We start from the raw sequence: 17,742 nt of genomic DNA on the forward strand, positions 1-17,742 counted from the left end.
TCACATTACTGCATTTGTTTGACTACTGTAGACTTAACAAATGTTTTTGGAATTGTACTACAATAGGATTATCCTCAAATTTTGTTGACTATTTTTCAACAATTATTAGTCATAAAGATACACCTCAGTAACAGTAATGAAATTTATTCTATAAAATTATCACTGAAGAAAACAAAATCTCTATTTTCAGCTTTTATTTTTTATTCTTCTCTAACCAATGAACACAACAGGTATAATATTTATATATTCTAGAAAAATATTATAAGACCTTTTAATTTTATGTTCATACAATATAAAATATATCTTGTCAATGTAATAATTTAATAGGAAGAAAAATTCTATTCTATTTTTATTGTCCAAACTCACTGGTTTAAAATAGCTACTTACAATCCAAAGTCCATCATATTTCACTTCTTGATGGAAAATATTACATTCATTTGCCCACCACTCTATGCAGCTTGGATTAGTGAAATCAGGGTATACTGATAATCCAGGCCATACCTAGAAGAAGAAACCATTCAGATTTATACATAAATTTAAAAAATAAATAGATGAGAATTCAAACTACTTGAGTGGAGAAGGATTATTACAGTTATAATGTTGTATTCCCTGCACAATCTATATTTACAATAATCTCAGGCCTACTTTAAAATGCATTTAAAAGAGAGTAAAGAAAGAGAGAGTAAGAACATGAAACATTTATAAAGGGAAAAATAGAACATGGGATGGATGAGGTTATTATTTTGACTGTAACTTAATTTAATTCTTAGCACCCTAGTAGGTTAGGTTAAAAAAACATCATATAATATAGTCCTTGTTCGATAAAAGAAAGTATTTTATTAATTCATTTCCAAAGGCAACTGTTTCCCAAAAAATTCAAGGGAAAAACTCCTTGTATATGTACTTTTTAATTTAGTAAATGCACATATGACACATATGGGCTGGACGATATTTAAAGCATTTTTATTACTTTTACACCATTTATTTTTCACTACTTTTATCATCATTTTACAGATGAAGGAGGTACTACAATTAAACCCATTTTACAGACAAGAGAAGTGGTGAATAGAGAAGTTAAATAAGTTGTTCATAGTCACACCACTAATAAGTGGCAGAGAAGAACTTCAAACCCAGGCACTCTCATATCAGAGTCCATGCTTTTAAACACTACACATTTTATGCTGTTTCTTTAAGATTGATGCTTCTTTGAATTACTTTACTTATTGCTTAAAATAATGACACTGGGCAAGATGAATTCAATTGTAAATAAACTGGGATAGATAATATTGTTTTACATCCAAATTATGATTATCGGCTATCTGATCTGTCCATAACCAACAGAGGTTTTAACAAAATGTATTCTGTGATTTATTAATAGGCTTCATAAGTAGGAAATTCACCTCTCTCAAATTCATGTTTTTACCTGTAAATTAAAAATGTTAAGCATAACTATACTATTATTTTACTGTGAGGATTAAGTACAAACTATAAACAATACACAGCATATAAATACTCAATTTATATATGTATTATTTTATACAAAGTTATCAGAACTTTGTAATCTAAATTATTTATATTTTGTTATCTTTAGTTTTAATTGTGTATAGCATTAAAAATGATCTGTTTTCTTATAATTATCTCTTCTGTTTTAGAGATAATTGGAATATTTATTCTGTGTAAAATTTCTCTACACAATTAAGATATCAAATCTAGATTTGATAGTGAATATATGCATAGGTGCACACACACACTTACAAAAACTCTGTCACTGCACAATAGAAAATCTGAGCAACACTTTTCATAATTATTATAATTTACCTCTCCGATAATCGTTGTAGTCCCATCGGACTCCTTTACCCACACGTTTTGTTCATTTCCCCTCTGATAGGTTTCATATGGTGCTCCATTGGCACGACTACTTATGGCAATTCCAGGATCCTAATAATAGAATTCATAAAGATCACCAAGGGCAAAAATGTCATTAGACATCAAGGCTAAAATCATCTACCCACTCATTTTCCCAATTACTATGTACACTGAAGAAGACCAACAGGGGAAAAAATGATTCACTGGAAATATGGTACTGAAGGAGAGCTCTATGGATACCTTGGATGACCAGAAATACAATCAAGTGGACCTAGAGCAAATTAAGCCTGAGTGGTTTCTAATAGCAAAAATGAAAAAGCTGAAACTGTCCTATAGCCTGTACATCATGAGAAGGCAGGGTTCTTTGGTAAGGACAATAAAGCTGGGGAAAGTAGAAGTCAGCAGGAAAAGAGGAAGACAAATTATATGAGATCTATTGACTCCATAAAAGAAGCCACAGGCATGAGTCTACAGGAACTGAGCAGGACTCTTGAGGAAAGGACTTTATGGACATCATTCATTCACAGGGTTGTCAGTAGTCAGAGCTGACTCAGTGACACAACAGACATAATAATAGAAAAAAGAAATGATAGAAAATCTATTAACTGACAAAAGGATAAATAGTAAAATTATATTAACATATAACAAGTCATTACCAAGATGATGACATATTTCTGGCCATGATCATGCAAATCTTGAACAAATTCAGGGAGCCCATTAAATGTAACTTTATCATAAGTAAAGTCTTTCTTGTCTTCCATATAATCAATATCAGTGACCTGTGTATCCTAAAAATTAGCAGAGTATATATATCGATAAATTATACTGAAATAACTTTCCAATCACTTCAACCTTTAAGTACAATAAATTTGTATTATAAATATAATTATTAAAAAGTAAATGAACTTAGATCCCTTTTATTTCACTAAAGATGTAATGATTTTTTTTTATAAAACTAGTTTTTCTAAAGTATGAAAGCATTATGATTATTCACATTTGTTTCAGTGATAACTGAATATGTATTATAATATAATGTGATTAATTGTATTTAAAAAACCTACACATTACATTAAATATTAAATAAAAAGTATACAGACTTTAAAAAATAAAGTCTACTAGAAAACTAAATATGATTTTGTTCACAGTTAAACATGTATTCTGTTATAGTGTAACTCATTATCAGTTCTCAAAATTTCACATAGGTCTGGGCATTATGTATGTTAATAAAATGTACTTTATAATTAAAATGCAGCTTAATAATTCTTATGCATATATAATAATCCTTACAATTTCCTGCATTTATTATTATGTGACAATATTTAACTTGGTATACATTCCCACAAACCCTTTATCCCACTTACAAATGGTATGCCAGCTTCCCGATTTCTTCTTACCACTTCTTTCACTACATCAAGTGATTTATAATTCCATTTACTCAGTTGAAACCCAAAATTCCAATATGCTGGCATTGCTGGTCGTCCAATGAGCTTAAAGTAAATAAACATTTAATTAGTTTCAGTAAAGTGTACGAGAACCTAATATTAATGTGCTTCTTCCTCTATTCTATCGCTAGCAATCATTTAAATTTAACTATATATTTCAAACAAATATTTAGTGTTACATTTTTAAATGTGTCTTAGATATTCTATAAGAATTCTGTTCTGAAACACTTAAAAATTGGTTTTTAACTTTTTTGCTTATTTTGTTGTTAAAGTAGAACATTAACACTTAAAGTAGCATTTGCAAAGGTATATTTTGCTCAGCATGTAAAATAAAAGAAGAGAATAAATGAATACCATCAGAGATAGAAAAAATAAACTATCCAACACACTCTCATTTCCTTTAGCAACAAAAAAGAATGAATGAATGGTCATCATGTAAGAAAAAAAGATGTTTAAAAATACATATACCCATTCCATTTCTCCATTATATATGTCTAAATATTACGTATTTTTTTAAAAAGATACTAATACTATGTTATCGTATCCTATTCAAGAATTAAAATTATTTTTAAAATAGCTTATCAAGTAAAAGTCTCAAAAACATAGTAATTTAAACTCTATTCATAAATATTTTAATGTTCTACAAAATTTCTTTAAAGATTTGGCCATGTGATTGAAATTTCTGTGTGTGTGTTTGTGTTTGTGTGTGTGTGTGTGTGTGTGTGTACATTATATACATGACATACTTTACATTTCATAAAAGTATATAAAATATTTATTATATATTACATTATTATATATTATTGATTTTATATGTATACACATTTTCTTTCAACATAAAGCTATTTGGATAGTCAAGTAAATTATGTTTTAAATTTTAACATATTGAGCCCACTAATTGGTTAGCCTGTCGAGAGGACATTTAGTTTTCCTTCAAACAAGAAACAAAATTTATTTTGTCTACTCTACACATAATTTCAGCCTCTTTTAAATGCAGAAGTGATTAAAAGTGCTGTATTTTACACCAGTCTTTATGGTAGTGCTTATGTTCAAGACTTTGCAATTCTACCGATAAAATGATATAAGCAAGTACACTGCTATGTGTATGCTACATTCATTCACATGTCAAGCATGACTCAGTCTCAACTACTGCTTTACTCAACACGAATAAACAACTATTGCAATCAACTTCCAAAAATAAAACATCAAATTCCTTTAAAAAATGTGCTGTCCCCTGTTTTGATGGGGTGCTAGCCATACACAAAGTCTGTATACAGGCCAGCTTAGCACTGTAATTATGATTTCATATACAGAAACTTTAATGTTGTGTTCTTTCCTGAAATTCACTTTTAGAAACAGAAATTTTGTAATTGTTAGACATTGTAAATTATTCAATTGTGTATAATCCTAGGTACTCTCATTTTAGGCTTTTGAATCCTAATTAAAGACAGTTTTGAATAGCAATTACTTCCTCTTTGAGATTATCTTAGAAAATGGGAATTATATATGAAAATATAATCAGTAAAGCAAGATTTTATTTTATTTTATGTATTGCTTGATTTCAGAGAGAGACTGGAAGGGACAGAGGGAGATAAAGATACGGAGATAGAGAGACAGAGAGATAGGTAGATAGATGATGATAGATGATAGATATGGATAGATGATGATAGATTAGATAGATAGATGATAGATTAGATAGATAGATAGATAGATAGATAGATAGATAGATAGATAGATAGATAGATAGATAGATGATAGATAGATAGATATAGATAGATGATAGATATAGATACATCAATTTGTTTCACTTGTTGATGCATTCATTGGCTGGTTCTTATATGTACCCTGAGCAGAGATCAAATGTGCAACATTGGCATATTAGTATGAGACTCTAACCAACAGAACTACTCCACCAGGGCTCAATAAAACAAGATCTTAAAAATTAGCATGATCCTTAAATCTTATACCAATAAAAATGATTTGTTTTTCCATGATAACACCAGGAAGTATATATGCCACAGGAGAACAATTATATGGAAGAAACTCAAAATCAGGCTCAAGGTATGCCCTGATTTCTCACCTCCCAAAGGTCCCTCTTGAACTCAGGATGCTATTTAATAGGTAATGAGGGTTGCTCAGACAGTAACCTTTGAGATGTAAGACTTCAGAAGGTGTTTCAAAATCTTCCTTTCTAAATAAACCTGAATGTCAGAGACAATTTTCCTAGAGTTTAACTACTGTGCATTAAAAGCAAGTTTCACTAGCCTTCCTCATAACACAGTTGCCCCTGGGATTTTATCATAGGGTAGTACAACCTAAACATCCATTGCCTATTCTGAGGCTTGAAGACAAGATAACTTCCTTATAAGGAAATTCAACTCCTGAACTCAAATGCCTAGAAATAATAAATAATTTTATATCAGAAATATAGACATTTAAATATACATAGGCTTCACTCTACAGAAAACAATACCAAAAATAAAAATCACCTACTCATATATGAAAAATGGTAAGATTTAAAAATATATTTAGCTATCAGGCCCCAGATATCTTAAATAAAGTCATTTAAATATGTAGCCATGTTAGAGAAAAAAAATATATATGGTAAAAATAATTTTATAATATAGCCCTGAAACACACCTCTTGATACTGTTGAACTACTTGTTCTGGTGTATCCCCTAGAAAGATGTAAAAGTCCAGAATGCCACCAGTAACTCTGTAAGTTACGATAGGAGTAGGCTGGATGAAAACCTCTACAAAATAAAAATTGAGAAGGCATATGTAAAGATTAAAATATAATTAGTGATAAAATAATTATAGTATCTGTTTAAAGTACTTTGCATTAACCACTTAATTTTAAGCTGTTTTTATATAATTATGAGGAAAGATGTTAAAGATAGAAAGAATACAGGGAAAAAATGGAATGCCCCCATGTATGAGGTTTATAATAGGATATCCCAGATGTTTCCTTGTAAAGACGCTGGCAAAAGCTCCCCTGGAAATTGCATAGCAAGGGATAGAGGAGCAGTCCTTTCACAACAAAAAGATTTCTTTCTTAAATTGCATTTTATTTAGTCATTTCTAAGAAAAACATATAAAATTTGATTTTTCTATATGTAAAACAAAATAATTGCCTGGATAACCATACAATATCACTGTTTTTGCTGAAATATTAATTTTATGGCTTTTTATTATCACCAGTTTACCTCTTAAATATAGGTATTACACTCATAACATTAAAAACCAAAGAGTTTACATAACTTGAATTGTGATACACTAATAAAACATGTTTTCCTTCCTCTCTGCATACAGACCTTTCTCTTATTTATTTGTAGTGGAATGCTAATTTATCTTAACAAATGAGGCTGTGGAATGGGGGATATTCATTTTCATGGATGTGTTTCAATGTTGTTCTGAAGGGAAAGGAAAGTTCCTGAATTATCACAATGTAGCATACTTTCTCCAAAATAGACTACTGACATGCAAAATTCATTGTCTCACTAACTACAAAACCTACTTGTAATTCCACATACTATATCACAAACAATAGAGCTTACTCTGATATATAATACCTACTATTGGAATAGAGTAGTTAATATATTTCAAGTTAAATCTCATTTAAATATATTATCAGATAAATTACTCTTACCCATTGCATTGCTGTTCATTAAGAAAACACCAAATGACTTTCCAGAAGTATCTTCAATGCACATGAAGAATGTTTGATGGCCATATAAATTATTATTATTCTAGAAGACAAAAATTTGAAAATTAAAATTTAAGTATATTTAACACAAAAAGATTATATATGTAAAATTGCCCTTACAAATCCCAATTTGTTTCTATATTTTACCCCTCATAACTCTATGCTAATTTTTCCTAGAACAGTGTATGTGCCATATGAAACTTTCCAGCACAAAAACATCAAAATAATTTTAATTATTACTATATTAAGTTATAAAAGGTGTGACATACACATTATACTAGTAATGGGTTATTTACCTTTCCTTTATGTTTTATTATGACTAAATGAATTTTAATTAGCTACCCATGATAGGGTATTGACATGTTTATCCATTATGTTCATGTATAACCAAGGCAATGCAGAGAATTTCCAAATTATCTCCACCCTCACAAAACTTTTGCAGTACATTTGTTGAGAGCTGATGAGTAGATGAAATGGAGGAGAAGAATCAGAAATACCCTTATGAGCTGAAAGATATAAACTTCTTGACTGAATGGATATGGAGGTTGAAAGGAAAGAATATATTTCAAGTAGCTATGAGGTCCTCAGCCTGGTGTTTATTACAGATAGTGGTGCCATAAACAAAGAGTGGTAGAATTCATTAGTCGCTCTGTACCAAATGAGGTTTTTTAAAACAAATTTACTTATCCAGTTTGGGGGATAAAACAGTTAGCATTGGCATTTAAAATGTTGCTAAAATTTGACTCAAAGAAATCATGAATTAATAAAATAAAATTTTAATGATGTTGTCTTTGGACCTGACAAATCTTATGTTCTGGAAGTATAGACACATATATACTAAAAAATACACTGTGATGACTCATACTAAAATATGAATAAAGGGTTAGCAAGTAAATATTAATTTTGCATAAACGAGTTTGGGAGAAATTCCTAGAAAACTTTAAATGAGCCTCAATGACATTATATACATGATAGGGAATGTCAAGTTTCACTTCTTACAAAGAGAACCAACCCCCTGTGCAAATATGTGAACTTATAGAAGATTATCACGTTATGGAAAAGAAAGAAGTAGGCATAAGTGCCCAATGTGATGTCCAATAGATAGGCAGACACTATATCACTCAAACCCACATATAACATGCTAAGAGTTTGGAATTATTCTACTGCAATCACTAGTCATAAATAGGTTTAAGTACAAGAGTGACTGAAAAGGAAATGGTAAAATATAAAAATCAAAAGAAAACATTCATAAACTGGAAATACCTATTTAAGCATGCTTAAAATCAGCTGGTCCCTTATTGATATAATTTAGGACTTTGCTATCAATCCTTACCCTTACAGTAAATAAACTTCTGGATTAGGTAACATTGGAGGATTTCAAATAGGTTAAATATACCATCTGCTCCAATATAATTATTTTATTTATAACAAGAAAGATAGTTCCTTACATCACCAGGAAGTTGATCCCTGGTAAAAATTGGCCACGTTTTCCAATACAAATCATGACGAAATCTCTTATGAATATGTTCCCCCAAACCATACATATATTCACTGGGAAGTCTGGTTGAGATCTGTAAATACTGGTCAGAGTATACCAAGGGACCAATACTGGTGTCAAACCTGTACCATGAAAGAAGGAAATAATTAATCTAGGAATATAAAAAAAGTATTCTACTAGATACGGGTCTATGTTATTTTTCAGAATATTTCATTTTAAATATATCGCTCATTAGCTGTGATCAATTCTTAAGAACACGTGAATTATACCATCACCGGAACTTGTTAATTCCATCAACACAATTTGCTTCATCACCAATATACTCCTTCACATGCATTCTCTCCTTTAATTTTCATCACAATCCTAAAGCACGACTATCTTTATCAATCCCATTTCACAAATGACAGAAATTGGGAAAATGAATTCCTGTTTTCTAAGGTGGCAAGCTGGTAGGCAGCAGAGCCAGATTTGAAACCTAGTTCTACCTTGCTCCAGAGACAGGGTTTTTAAATACAGTACTATACTGACTTCCCACCTCTAACATATATATTAAAATTAAGTTCAAAATTATCTTTAGAAAAAGAGAAAACAGTGTATGTTTTATGCATATTAAATATATACAATGAGACACGTGAAATAACATTTAATATTTTGTGATTTAACATAAAGGGAATTGCAAGTTATTAAAATATATTTAAGAAAGGCAACTGTGGAGGTTTGATCTTGACTGTTTAATGAACCTTTCTTGGAGATGCAAGAAAATTTATCTTAAAAATTACTAAATTCCTTGTCACATATTCCTCACACAAAATTCATAATGAAGGTATTATATATATATATATATGAGAAAAGACCTTTAACATTACTATGAAAATTAGCCTTTCTCTGAGTAGTAGCTATTTGATTCTATAAATTGGCAACAGAATATGATAAATAATAGGGAAAAGACACAATAGGGGTTCTAGGTATGTGAAAATATAGGCAAGGCTAACATTGTATCATTGATGCTCTCCGCCTTCAACTTTGTTTGGCCAGTCCTTGTACTTTTCATCCATAGAAAATAAAACCCCTGTATCACTATATCTTTACAAAGATATACACCACCCGCTTTTGGAAGGAAAGCTATTCTTTCTGAAAGTGACTTAAAATTAAGATTTTTCTAAGTTCTAAAATAGAATAAAATTGAACAGTTATTTAAGCTTGTATAAATATAAAATAATTACTTACAAAGTTTTTTTATTGCTTTTTCTAATAACTTTTATGCTAAATGGATTTTCTGTAACTTGTACATCATACAATGTATTAGAAGCTGCAGTTCCAGTAAATTCTTTTACAAACTGATGAGGAACTTCATATCTTCTATTATTTGGATCAGTAATCTACAAAGATTTAAACAAATTAGCATTACTTGATTCAAAACTATTTAATTTTCCAATTCTGAATTTATTAAATGCAAGTTCCAAATAAAAATAAATTTAATAATTTTATAGATGAGCTATTAATCTAGTCATAAACTTAATTTTAATATTGTTGAATAGCTGTGCACAAAATCAACTGTATAATTTGTTAAGGAACAAATAAAATTATATAGTTATAAAAGTACTATATATAAAATAAAGATTTTTACTGACATATAAAAAATTATAGTATTATAAAATATTGATTTTTAAATACCAGATTTTAGTGAATTTAATTTTCCTCATTGCCTTCCATTGTTCACTCCTTAGAAATCCCATAAGGATTTTAAATTTGGTTTAAAAAATTTCTTAATTCCTGTGAAATTTTTGCTAGAAAGGTAATATACAAAGGATATGGTGCTGTTTTCACTTCCAAATCCAAAAGACCATACTACTAAATTACTTGCTAAAAAAAATCTGCAAAAGTTAGTTTCTTTAAAATAACAAATACAAGTGATACTAATAAAAAACTAGTGAGTGTAAGTTGCATTTATACAGCACAATTAACCCCTTTCTCAAATTAAATGTTAAACTAATCCTTAGTCACAGTCTGTAGTTGAAATAACAAAAATTACTACAGTTTATTGAGTTTTATTCTTAAGATACTGTTTCAAATATTTTACACTGACTACATTATTAAATTATCCAAAAATAACTACCTGAGGAACTATTTATGTTACATTTGAGTAAACAAGCTCAGAGAAGTCCAGTAACTGGCTCAGTGAGTCCTCTGCTATGGAATAAATATTTCTTGAGAGAGCAAATGTCTTGGTAGAATGAAGGGTATGCCCACAACATGCCTTTTATTATTAACTTGTTTTTAGAAATCTCAAAAACCAAACCTTGAACCGGAAGCGATTGGGTGTCTGATTTTGAGTTGTCAGGGTAACACTGTTAATGTCACTTCCAAATACTGTAGGTGAAGGAATCCTGTTTAATTTGGCTTCACGTCCTTAAAGAAACAAAAAAAGCATGAGTCATGCCTTTATTTATAAAGACTAATAATTATTAAATGTTTTTATTTTTACATTATTGACTTTATCACAAATATTGATCTCTCTTTCAATATGGAAGACACAATCATGAAAAAAATTAACCCTTTATATAATCAATTTAAACATTCTTGAATACATACTTTCCATTTGATTCTATTTAAGATATTTTTCAAAGAAAAATTTAAAACATATTTTTTATTTCCACTTCAAATATACTATGTTGGATCACATGGCAGAACAATTCTCACCAGTATTTGTTGTTTTAATTTCCTCAGCATTATAGCCATGGTTATTTGCAAAGAAACACCAAGGTATAACAGAATTATTCCACGGCCTCCAGCAGCAACCTCGCAGTTGACAAGTGGCCTGATAAAACATTTTAAAAAGGAATTATATGATTAGTGCTTTTATCATTTGCATCAGTTTCTATTTTTTCTAACATTTATTCATGTAAAAAATCTTTAAATGAATATTTTTTAAAAAGCTTATTTATTTAAATATGTTAAAATATCACTTACTCTTTTTTTTTTTGCTTGAAAGAACTATAAATATTTTATCAATTGAATTAATTACACCATATAAGAGATTGATGCCCTGTGCTGTGTTTAATTTACATACCAGTGCACATTATTGTAAGCTCATGTATTTTAAAAGTTTCTGCCCTCTGGGTAATTAGAATCTATTCTGTTGTCATACCATCAAAGCAGAACTAAAATATCTGTGTACTAACGTGTCAAGGTGCAAGTAAGGCTATAAAGTGAAGATATGGCCCTGAATTCAAGCCTGCATAGTCTATGTAAGGTAGTTATTTTCAGCTAATTGTTAGTTCAATATTTGTTTGTTTGTTTGTTTTGTTAATTCTCACCCAAGGATATTTTTTCCATTGCTTTTCAGAGAGGGGGAGAGGGAGGAGAGAGAAGAACATCAATGTGAGAGAGACACATCAATTGGTTGCCTCCCGAAGGCACCCTGACTGGGGCCAGGGATTAAACCTTCAGCCCAGGTATGTGCCCGTGGTCAGGAATCGAATCTGCGACATTTCAGTGCAAGGGTCGATGCTCTAATTGCTGAGCCACACCAGCCAGGTCGTTAGTTCAATATTTACTTAGTTTATGTGCCATGTGTTGCAACTAGTTGCTGCCATTATAGTCAATGAACAAAGCAAAATACTGTCTTTTTGTAATTTTATGATCTATGTGAAAAAAATTGTGTTGAATAGAAGAAAAATTATATATGGTTATATAAAAGTTGGGCCACATAGTGATGTTATGTGTTAACATTGGTATAATTAGAATCTACTTAATATTTAAATTTAATAGTGTGATACAGTTTTATAATTTGAACACCTATGGTTTTTATTTTCTTGGCTATTTGTCTTAAAGAAAAGTTAAACCACCATTTTTAGTATATGACGTAATGTAACCTTCTCTCCTATTTCTGTTAACGTCAAATTAAAGTGGCATCAGATACACATATGTGTGCATATACCCATGAGAACACACATACATAAAGGTACATTGCAAATGAGAATACAATTAAACCTGACCCTTTTTTTAGGGCAATAACCTATCAGACTCTAAAGTATGTGTGACTTTTGATCAGGCAATTTTATCTCTAATTATCTAACATAGAAATGCTCCCAGCAATACCAAGAGATGATTATATAAAATTTTTCATTTACATTAGTCTTTATAAAATATTTGTTAAATGTTCATTGAAAATGAGAGGTAGAATTAGACATATATACTAATTTGGAAAAGTGTGAAGTTTTAAAAACAAGAGACAATAGATAAGCAAATAATAAGCAGACCTTGCTAAAATAAAATAAAAATATTTAGGAAAATGGAGTTACACGGAGTTCCTGGAAACACACTACATGAGTTTCCTATAGCAGTTGTTACACCCATGAAAAGGGTGGTTTGAGTCAACATAAAATATTTATTCTCTCACAGTTCTGGAGTCTAGAATTCTTAATGCAAGGTGTTAGCAGAATCAGGCTCCTTCTAAGCCTCCAGGGAATAATTCTTCCATGTCTGTTCCTAGCTTCTAGTGGCTCTTGACAATTCTAGGTATTCTTTGGTTTGAAGATACATTGTTGCAATCTCTACTTCCATCTTCACATGGCCTTCCCTGTGGTTCTCTGTGTGTCACCCTTCCTCTTATAAGGACACCAGTCATTGGATTTAGGGCGACTCTAATCCAGTATGATGTCATTTAATTAAGTACATATTCAAAGACCTATTTCCAAATAAGGTAACATTTGAGGCTCCAACTAGACCTAAAGTTTTGTAGAACATCATTCAACACGCTACATATATACAATAAAATATTACTTTAAAAATGTATATTCATCCCTCATGCTCTTAATCTATTAATAATTTGGGATGTTTTGTATAGATTTTGATACTTGTTATTTATGGTTATCATTCTGCCTATTTTTTAGGCTTTCAGGCATTTTTCTCTTATTTTAATTCCTAATCTAACTTCATTTTTCTTTCTGCTTCATTTGAAAAAGCAAAAATTAAAAACGTTAAACATTCACCAATAAGCATAAACTTTAGTAGGTAAAAAATAAATTTATGTTCTTATTTTTTATTTTATGTGTAAGTACATATATAGAATTATATGTAATCATATATAGTGGGTTGACCGTATTATGAACTGAATTGTGTGCTCCCCATACTTCATTTGTAGGAAACCCTGAGCTTTATTTACTATGACTGTATTTGGAGATGACCACTTTAAGGAAGTAATTAAGGTTCAATGAGGTCATTAAGTGAGGCTCATCTGATAGGACTGGTAACCTCATGAGAAAAAGAAGAGTCTCTCTCTCTCTCCCTCTCTCTCTCTCTCTCCATTCACAGAAAAAAGATCCATGTGAAAATAAAAGAGTTCAGCTATCTAAAAACCAGGGAAAGTCTCAGCAGAAACCAACCATGATCACACCTTAACTTACAGCTTCCAGAACTGTGGAAAAATAAATGTCTATTGTTTAAGCCACCTATAGTCAGTGGTATTTTATTACAGGTGCCTGAGCTGGCTAATAAATACACTCTGGATAGAGTTACGGCTTTTTCTTAAAATACCATTTTAAGTTCACCTTTTATTCTTAAGTGAAAAATATAAAATATACTATCTGAAATTTTTTTTAATTCTTAAGTTTAATTTTTTTCACATTGTAAACATTCTTTTGCAGCCTAACAGGCTGACATTAAAGACTAATAGAAGGCATCAAAACCTTAAACCACTGGCTTTTAAATGCTGTTTCTCTTTAAGATCCTAACAGCCCATGTTTTTCCTAACAAAGTTGTATGTTAAGCTTCAATCATTTCCTAAGGAGAATATTACTGTAAGAGAATATCTGTCCAATTTGTTCAGTGTGTTGCAGTAAACACTGTTATTTAGCTCTATTATCAGGTAAGCAATAGAACCCACTATTCTTAATGTTGTCCTAAGAAAAAAATATCTATTTTCATGTTGTCATGGCAAATTAATCATAAATTTAGTGAGATTCAGACATGCATATTATAGATACATGTTGTGGGTATAACAGATTATATATATGCATATTGTATGCATATTAGAGAGATATGTGATATATTAGGCATATTACATAATAGGTATATAATGGGCAAATATATAATTTTAATATTGTATAATGGTATATAATATGTTACAGTGCTTAATATATATTTACATCATATAGTTATGATACATTATGATACATGGATGCTGCAAAAAGTGAATGCACAAAGACCACAGACACACACTCATTGCCCTTCATTTCCATGCAGATCATGAAGCCCAAAGAAGAGCCAGTTTAAGGTTATATGAATCCATTCAGTTACCCTTAATTATCTCCATTTCAGCTTCTTCCAAATTATCAAATAATAAAAAAATTAATACTAAAAAAATCAGTTACTTTATTTTCCACTGACACTTCTTAATGCTGTCATTACAAATGCTACAGCTGAGAGTAGATTTCTCTCTCAAGTGTTACATAGTCAAAGGATATTTTTAAGATAAGAAGTTGCTTTGAGAGGGTAAAATTTTAGGAAGGTTCATAAAACTAATAGCAGCTTCTGTTAAGCATGAAAAATGTTTACTTTTTTATTTGAATTGAATAGAAATACAGAAAAGCTCAATTACTTCTATTATCTCTCATCTGTTTATACAGAAATAGAATAAACAGATGAATGCAGCCTAATTGATGGCTACATCTTTAAAAACATGGAATGGATCCAATACTGAGTAATTATCTTAATATAATTATTTTATACATCTATTAATAAAAAATATTAAAGACTTGTTCGCAGACCTTTGTTGGGAATTGATCTGGAATGCAGTTTATTCTCTCATTGATAGGCTCATTTAGTTCACTTGGACATTTTCCTGAACCAGGATTCACAGTGGTTGACTGAGTGGTCACTGTGGTTGAATGCGTGGTCACTGGATTTGAAGTAGAATCAGTACTTCCTGGGAAAGAAAAAGGTCAATAAAATTAAATGCGGTATTAAATTATTTTTTCATATTTTTTAAAGTAATTAATGCTTTACATTGAAAGAATACATGAATTTATAAATAAAAATAAACTTGGCATTAAAATAGAACCCACAAATTCAGATCTTAGTCTTCAAGAGGAAAAGATCCAAATGATATTTAAAATTTGATTATGTGGAGTCCTGTTGGCTTTGTTCAGAAAAACAAAATAGATTCACAGAAGGCCTTGAAGTAGATTTAAAAGGAAATAAAATGCACATGCTCACCACATTTACAATTTGTGTTGCACAGATGAAGAAGGAAAATGGAGAAACATGAATGGGGAAAGAATTACAGGAAGAAAAAGAAAAGCAGAAGAAACAAGGCTCTTTGAAGTACTTAAAAGAGAAATCAAGGTATAGGAAAGGAAAAAGAAATCCCAACTCTATATAATAAAGAGGAACTTTCTAGCCATCAGATATGGGAAAGATAAAATTGATTCTTTCACAATGTAGAGCTTTTGGTTTACTGGAAGAAGGTAAAACAAAGACTAAGAGCAGTAGAAAATGCTAACAACAGTTCCTTTGACGATTGGAATGATGAAAAGAGAGAGCAGATTAGGTGGAGCGGAGCAGCAGGCACCCACCCTAAATTACAACAGAAAAATTCACAAAGATCAACATTTCAAGCCTTGTTTCCCCTTGCCTCTTTCTTTTTTTCCTCACACAACCTCTCTCTCCTTAAAAAAAAAAAAAAAAAAGCCTAAAACAGAGTACTCCCCCAATTGTCCACCCAGCTTTGCAAGTGTCTGGAAGCCAGAGTATAAACCCAGGCCTTCCCACTAACTGGAAGAGCCTCACTGGTAACTGTAGACGATTATTCCACCTTTCATTAACACCTTGATCCCTTTGCCTCTGCTATTTCTCAAGCTATCCACTGTAGGGAAGGTGATTCATGTGAAAGCACACAGATTCCTTAATTACAATGGCTCTTCAATGAAATAAGTGGAATATAATGGATAGAATAAGTTGGAGTAATTATGTAACTTAGCCAAGCTCTTTCTTTACAATTTTCATCGCATATAAATTACTTTTCCAAATCCACAAATATTAAGGAGTAAACGTCGCCTTAACTTCACTATACTGTGCAATTATTTTTAACACTACTTACCTTCAACAGCAGGTGTCTTCGTTGCTAAAACAGCAACTAGGGCAATAGCTATTATAGTAACTATAATAAAGAGGACAATCAGAGTGATTTCTAACGCACTAAATTTCTTCCTTGACATCTAAAAAAAGAAAGGAAATGCTTGTTTAAAATGCAAAATATATAGCTACAAAAAGCCACCACCATTATCATAAAATTATATACATTTTTTTAAACTAACCACAACACAAGCAGAGCTGGAAACAGTTCCATAAATTTATAATCTAAAATAATATACACTGGAAAAAATGTAAACGACACATTCAGTTTTAAGTAAAAGGAGTGAATTCACGATGCACATTATAGTAGCACACTAAGGTGAAAACATTAAAAAAAAAAAAAAAAAAATCTCCAAGCAGGTGTGCCTTGCTCTCTCATTTTAGAACATTTTTCAAGTCGAACAAACCTCAAATTTGTACTGTTTCTTAGTTCGCACAAGGATAAATTCTCTGAAGGAAGCACTGTTATTCACATTCTACTTAAGAACTTCAAACTAAAAAATATCTAGTTCTTCCTACTATAACTACTTTCTTTCAAATTCCAACAGTGTTCCTATAACCATATTGTGAAATGATTATAAATATGTGAGAAAATATAAGTATAAATATAAAATATTTCAAAAGTATAAATATAAATATAAAATTTGAAAATAAAAAATACAGATATATATATACACACACACACAGTATGTTTGGGAGTTGTTGCTTTAAAAAAAGATTCAAACTATATCATCTTCAAGTTCCTTCCTTATATAGCAAATAAAATATACCACACCAAAAATACATATTTAAGATAACATTATTCATTTCAGATACCATACAGAGGGTACCTAAATACAGACTGGGAAGAGATCTTCTCTAGCAATTATCTTAAAGCTTATTTGTTTAGTTTTGACCATAAATCTCTCATCTTTTCTAGTCTTCAAGTTTTTATGGGTTTTCTGTGTTCTATGATTTTTATATAAATCTTAATTCAATGGTCTTAAAATCAAAATTTTTGAAGGGGGCCTCTCACATTAGTCCCTCCTTCTGTACCTATGTCAGTTCATATACCAAGTTGTCCCAACCTGAAAATTTCTTTTCCCTCTTCCAGA

The 17,742-nt window shown here is 30.5% G+C and overlaps 1 protein-coding gene across 1 annotated transcript in view; it reads right to left on the reverse strand.

Annotated features, from left to right (window-relative positions):
* The window catches only part of SI (sucrase-isomaltase), a gene marked incomplete at its 5' end in the record, with an annotated part of 71,408 nt that extends 54,677 nt beyond the window's left edge, over nucleotides 1-16,731 (reverse strand). The window contains 12 exons of the mRNA XM_081138505.1: nucleotides 388-501; nucleotides 1,819-1,938; nucleotides 2,523-2,654; nucleotides 3,228-3,353; nucleotides 5,949-6,061; nucleotides 6,958-7,057; nucleotides 8,463-8,634; nucleotides 9,740-9,891; nucleotides 10,812-10,921; nucleotides 11,213-11,330; nucleotides 15,283-15,440; nucleotides 16,614-16,731. Coding sequence (XP_080994631.1) covers nucleotides 388-501; nucleotides 1,819-1,938; nucleotides 2,523-2,654; nucleotides 3,228-3,353; nucleotides 5,949-6,061; nucleotides 6,958-7,057; nucleotides 8,463-8,634; nucleotides 9,740-9,891; nucleotides 10,812-10,921; nucleotides 11,213-11,330; nucleotides 15,283-15,440; nucleotides 16,614-16,731 — 1,533 coding nt within the window. The remainder of the gene's footprint in view (nucleotides 1-387; nucleotides 502-1,818; nucleotides 1,939-2,522; nucleotides 2,655-3,227; nucleotides 3,354-5,948; nucleotides 6,062-6,957; nucleotides 7,058-8,462; nucleotides 8,635-9,739; nucleotides 9,892-10,811; nucleotides 10,922-11,212; nucleotides 11,331-15,282; nucleotides 15,441-16,613) is intronic.
* Nucleotides 16,732-17,742: the final 1,011 nt, after the last annotated feature.

The sequence above is a fragment of the Miniopterus schreibersii genome (assembly GCF_964146895.1).
Source record: "Miniopterus schreibersii genome assembly, chromosome: 5".
NCBI lineage: Eukaryota > Metazoa > Chordata > Mammalia > Chiroptera > Miniopteridae > Miniopterus > Miniopterus schreibersii.